Source organism: Sciurus carolinensis, chromosome 3 (assembly GCF_902686445.1).
Source record: "Sciurus carolinensis chromosome 3, mSciCar1.2, whole genome shotgun sequence".
In the NCBI taxonomy this organism is placed as follows: domain Eukaryota; kingdom Metazoa; phylum Chordata; class Mammalia; order Rodentia; family Sciuridae; genus Sciurus; species Sciurus carolinensis.
The window spans coordinates 68,769,001-68,775,000 of NC_062215.1; the positions used below are offsets into that span (position 1 = coordinate 68,769,001).

At 50.0% G+C, this 6,000-nt stretch overlaps 1 protein-coding gene across 1 annotated transcript; it reads left to right on the plus strand.

Moving 5' to 3' along the window:
• Positions 1–4,074: 4,074 nt before the first annotated feature.
• On the plus strand, positions 4,075–5,154 carry Gpr148 (G protein-coupled receptor 148). Its single transcript, XM_047543850.1, has one exon. The coding sequence runs from the start codon at positions 4,075–4,077 to the stop codon at positions 5,152–5,154; it is 1,080 nt and encodes a 359-aa protein (XP_047399806.1).
• Positions 5,155–6,000: the final 846 nt, after the last annotated feature.

Sequence of the window (6,000 nt, forward strand, 5' to 3'; positions counted from 1 at the left end):
CATATGATGATCAAGAAGCAGAGAGAGAGAGAGAGAGAGACTCCACTTGCCAGATACAAACATATACCCCAAAGCAATGCCCCCAGTGACCCACCTCCTCCAACCACACCCTACCTGCCTTCAGTAAGTTACCACTTAGTCCCATCAGGGAATCAATTTGCTGATTGAGTAAGGCTCTCATAACCCAATCATTTCACCTCTAAAGCTTCTTGTATTGTCTCACACATGATCTTTGGGAGATAGCTCACATCCAGATTTTGCTGGATAATACCAACTTTTGCTGCTTACCTGCTAGGTAACCTTGGGAAAATTAATTGACCCCACATGCACCTCAATTTCCTTGTCTTCAGCAGGTTTCCCGAGGATGAAATGGTTTGTATAAAAGTGCCCAGCTCCCAGTAGTTGCCATATTAGTTTCCTGAGCTTCACCCCTGCCATGTCTGCATGCATCCAGATGGGCAATGATAAGGGCCCAGGGGGTGGAGATTTCCTTCCCTGCTTCAATCCTGAAGCTTGGTCAGGTGACATGGCCAGTTGCTGAGGGACATTGTATTGCTTCCAGGTGACCAAAAGTCCCCATTTAGATCATCCTCTCAGACCTGGGAGTCCTGGCTGCTAGCTGCCTGTGGGAACAGTGTATGAAAAGGGGTCCTACTGGGGGAGTCTCAGCCATCTCGCCACTGCCTGCTGCCCACTTCCTGACTCCCCGAGCCTCTTTCTGATGCCACAGTGAGTAACTCCTATCCCACGCCAACTGGGTGACAAGGCCACAGGGACTCTGGATGTTTGAGAAAGATGGTTTTTCATAATTCTCTTGCAATGTGACCTTAAGCAAGGCACTTAACCTCCCTGGGTCTCAGTTTTCCCCCTGCCACCCATCATCCCTACTTCACAGAGCAGCATGGAGTTTCTGTGAGATAATGTGCCCAGTGCCTGCATGCAGTAGGTGTTCCACGATGAGGACATGTAGAGTCACTATTACCTTATCTGGGGCATGGGGTACTTTAGGGTGTTGTCCATTCTGTGGTTTGTACTTGTTTGCAACAGGCCCTTCCACAGTTGCGTAGACCTTTACCTTCCTGGAGGGCAGGGATGCTCCAGCATCCTCAGACTTTGAGGTGACACAAATGGTGGAATTGGATTTCCAAAGCGATGTCAGTCACCAGTCTGTGCAGTGTACCTATCTTGTGTCAGTATGCACTTGGCCCCACTTAGCACCCACAATGCTGGCAAGGCTGAGTGTGGGGAGTGTGACTGGCCAGTTAAAGGTTAGGGATAATCAACCAGGGAAAGGCAGTGCCACCACCATCTGCCCTGGCTCCAGCCCCACCCCTTTAGCCCAGGACACTTTCATCCTGTCCAAGCGAGGCTGGCCCTGAGCGATCCCACATCTATGCCACTCTACAATTAGGAGGAAGGGCAATCTGAGCGGGGGTACTCAGGGAAGGTGAGACGAAACTGATGTTCCCCAAGGGCAGCACCCTGGGGAACTCTGCTAAGAGACATTTTATGTACATTTTTGGTCATAAAATGATCCTCACCAGAAGGCAGTCCTCTTTATTACACTTAACAGTAGCTCATTCAGCATGGGAATCATGCTCTTCCGGTTTCCAAGGAACTGTGATTTGTCACACCTGCCACCAGTTATCAGAAGGATTAAACTCCCAGTTACAATTTTACTGACAGTTTGTTAATTAACAAGTTTCCTTCTCCCAGGAAATTTGCATTCAACAAGAGCAAAGAGTGGCCCTGACCCTGGCCCCAGCTCTGCTGCCCCCAGGGCGTTGACCGAGTATATATGTGCTAGGAAGGGCTCTGCTCCCTCTCCAGGGCCTGGGCCCAGTTAGACTTGCAAAGCAATTCATAGAAGTACTAGGGGACACCCTAGGGTGTGCAAGTCAGGGAAACTGGGGCAGGAAGACAGTCTTCCCCGTGCCATCATGGGTTCTGAAGAAAATCCATTCCAGAGAGGGCCTCATGGATGGGAAGAACAAGTATTGGACAAGATTCCCTAGGTTTTCCAAGTGTGTGAACTCCGAATGTCTCAGCCTCTCCTTGCCTCATCGCTTCACTGTGTCCTAAAGATCTGAGGGTAGAATCAGTCTATGGAGCACATTTAGGAAAGAGGCTGCCTCCTAGGGGACACCAGCTCCTATGAGTGATGGGTTGCAGCCCTGCAAGACAGGTGTGTTGCCATCACAGACCCTAGAAGGGGACACGGAGACCTGGAGAAGTGAAGCAATTGGTCAGGATCACAGAGCTAGTGACTACAGGTGGAGCCACATTCCTCTGAAGTCCACGGAGGAGAATGCCACAGCACGCTGAGAAAGAAAAGATGGGCAAGAGGTGTGCGATTCACAAGGTCTAAGGGCCCGTGGCTGATGGATCGGGCAGGTTCTGGTGTATCCAAGAAACATTAGCAGGGCCTCTCACAACCCAGGGGCTGAAATTCCTACTTAACTTCTGACCCTCAGAATATTCTGCCTATTCTCAGGAAGAACATTCTGCTTGTTCCCTGTGGCTGCTGCCCCAGAGAGCAGTCAGAGTGCCAGGACTGGGGGCAGGTGTCTCAGGAGCATGGAGAGCATAGCACGCAGGGTCTGCACTGATAGCAAAGGATCTGAAGCCTCAGAGGGTGTTGTGAGTGGCAGGGCTCATATTTATTAGACATTTACCTCAGTCTGTACACTGCCTCCCTGTCTATTATGCTGAAGCTGAAGTTGATCTCAAAGAAGTAAAGAGAATCGTGGTTATCAGAGCCTAGGAAGAGTCTGATGAAGGGAGGGGTGGAGAGAGGCTGGTTAATAGGCACAGGAGTGCAGCTGGATAGCAAGAATAGCTTCTAAAGTTCTATAGCACAGAAAGGTAACTACAAATGATAACATGTAATTAGATATTTCAAATTGACTAATAGGATTTTAAATGTTCCCAACACAAAGAAATTGCAAATGTTTGAGGTGATGGATATTCCAAATACTCTGATCGTTATACATCACATACATGTATTTAAATGTACACCATTAATATGTATAATAGTAATTAATATTATAAAATATGTATAATTGTAAATACGTATAATAGTAATTACTATTTTAAAATCTATTAGTGAAAATACCTCTGGACTTTTTGCAATGTTTCTATGCTGTCACTATGGATAGTATTCATGTTTTCCAGAAAGGCGAGCAAATCTTCTCCAGCATTGAGACAGAGACAGAAAGAGAGAGGGGAGGGGAGCCGGCTCATGTGACTTGCCACCCCAGCCATGGGCCTCATCTGAGTGCACCCTACTGTTTACATCACCCAACAACTCAATTTGCCCCCCTTGCCCAGAAGCCTGCCACCCACTGACCTCCTCCGGCCTCCCCCTCCTCCTCACTGGCCTCTCTGAGGTCTCTGCCTGCCCAGCCTCTTTCTTCCTCCCCAGTGCAAAGGAAGTTCTCGCCACACAGAAACCCCACACAAGTCTTCTGAGACTTTGAGCCTGCAGATTGCTCTCACATGGAGCCCTGTGTAGAAGGGGTGTGTAATGCATGCAACACTGCCATCCCCCACAGTGACAGGGACCCAGTGCTCTGTGAGGCAAAATGTGAAGGTGCCCAGGCTCCTCCAGCCTGGCCCCATTTCCTGAGCCTCCAGCAGGTCAGAGATCAGGTGGATCCACAGACTTGCAATCTTGGTTCCCTGATGACTATTCCTTCCCTCTGACAGGGTGGCGCTGAATCTAATCCAACGTGGTGACCATTTGTTACGCACTGCCTGCAAGCCACCCAGACAGGTGTGGGGGGGGACGTCAAGATGGGACTCAACATCCCCCGCACCTGTCGGATGAGTTGATCTGGTACATGAATCCACACCCACAGTTGCAGAGACGTGCCTGAGCAAAGGAGCCATGTGTGAGCTAAGTTCTGCACTGTCGTTTTTGCATTTGTTAAACAGTCATTCCTAGAGTCTGCCCCAGCCCAATATCTCTGCAAAGGAGCGGGTAACTTCAGGATCCCTGAAGTGTGGATCAATACTCTGGGCAAGTGCAGAACCAACAACCTGTAACACAGTCAGTCCAACCTGCCAAGAAGCATGGGGAGCAACTGCCCCCTGGAACCCTGCCCCCTGGTCACTACTAACTGGTCAGGTCCAGTCCAGCTCTTCAGCCAGACACTCTGCACCCCCCAGGCAGCCAGCAACACCTCCCAGGGCCTCAGGGAGATAAGGGTACCCATCTCCGGGCTGCGCTGGCTCTTCCTTCCCTCCAGTCTACTGACTGCTGCCACACTGGCCCTGAGCCCCCTCATGCTGGTGACCATACTGCGGAACCAGAGGCTGAGGCATCAGCCCCACTACCTGCTGCTGGCCAACATCCTGCTCTCGGATCTTACCTACATTTTCTTCCACACACTCATCTCCTCCAGCAGCCTGGGTGGCTGGGAGCTGGGCCGCATCGTCTGCGGCATTCTCAGGGATGCTGTCTTTGCTTCCTACACTAGCACCATCCTGTCCTTCGTGGCCACTGTGCTACACACCTACCTGGCAGTCACTCATCCTCTGCGCTACCTCTCCTTCGTGTCTGGCAGAGCTGCCCGGAAGACAGTGGCCCTCATCTGGCTGGTGGCCTTCTTCTTCCCCACATTTCTCCTTTGGTTTAGCAAGCAGCAGGACGCCAGTCTGGGAAAACAAGGGGCCTTATGCATCCTGCCGCTAGGCTTGGACATCGAGCAAAGTCAGGGCACCTTGGTCACTGTCACCCACACCTCCATCTTGTGCATTCTCTTTCTGTGCACAGCTTTCATTACCTACTGCTTCTGGAGGATTTATGCAGAGGTCAGGCCTTCAGGCATCTGCACACAAGGCTATTCCCGGGCCAGGGGCACCCTGCTAATCCACATGGTGCTGATCACACTGTATGTAGGCACAGGGGTGGTGTTCTTCCTGGACATCATGCTAACCAAGTACCACCACATTGGTCCCAGCACTCATGCATGGCTCCTGGCAGCCAACAGTGAGGTGCTCACGATGCTGCCCCGTGCCTTGCTCCCCTATCTATACGTGATTCGCTACCGCCAGCTGCTGGGGGTGGTCCGAGACCACTTCTCACCCAGGAGGCATGGAGACATTTTCACCATTTTCCAGAGCTGTGAGGTCCACAATCTGGCAGGTTAAAATTAAATGTTACTCGTTGAATGCATCCTAAAATCTTTAGGATGGCCTCAGCTAATGTTTTAACATTTCAAGTTGTTAAGGAGCTCTATTAAAGTGACAATGAGATCCTACTTGGAAATGAAAACAAGTAAAGGTGCTCCAGCCAGGTTCTGGTCCAAGGGGGATCAGGCTTTGATCTGTTCCCTCCCATGACTTTCTCTCTACCCTCTACAACCCTCGCCACTGAGGAAGAATCCAGGTGACAAAAAGACAGACACCAAAACATTATGAAAGCTGGAAGCTGGGAGGTAGGAAAGTGAACCTGCTGACTCCTGAGTCCCTGGGCCCTACATGGGCAGCTGCTCAGGATGAGGGAGGGAAACGAGAAAGCCCATGACCTACTTCAGTGGGAGCATCCTCGAAACACCACCATGAAGCTGGACCCCCGAAAGAGCACCCTTTTAGAATAAAGAGAAATGAAACTAACTATTACAAAAGGTAAATGCAAGAGATCTTCCGGTCTTGACATTGTTCTGGACAGAGGAAGAAAATTCCTTGAGAATTCTTAAGTAGAAGTCGTCCTTCAGGGAGGGTTAGAGCAGAATTTCAAATACATTTTATTTATTAATATTTTAGGGGGGGTTCTGGGGATTGAACCCAAGGCACATGCTAGGTACATCCCCAGCTTTTTCAAACCACAGTCCTGCTTCAGATACCTCCTTTTGTGGTTGGTGTGGGCCTTTTGCCAGCTCTGAGTTTCAACTCTGGCAAAAAAACTCCAAGAAATGGATAATAGATACCTTACAAAACCATATGGGGAAATAAGGTACAGTAAACAGGAGCAAGAAGACACAAGATCATGGCATT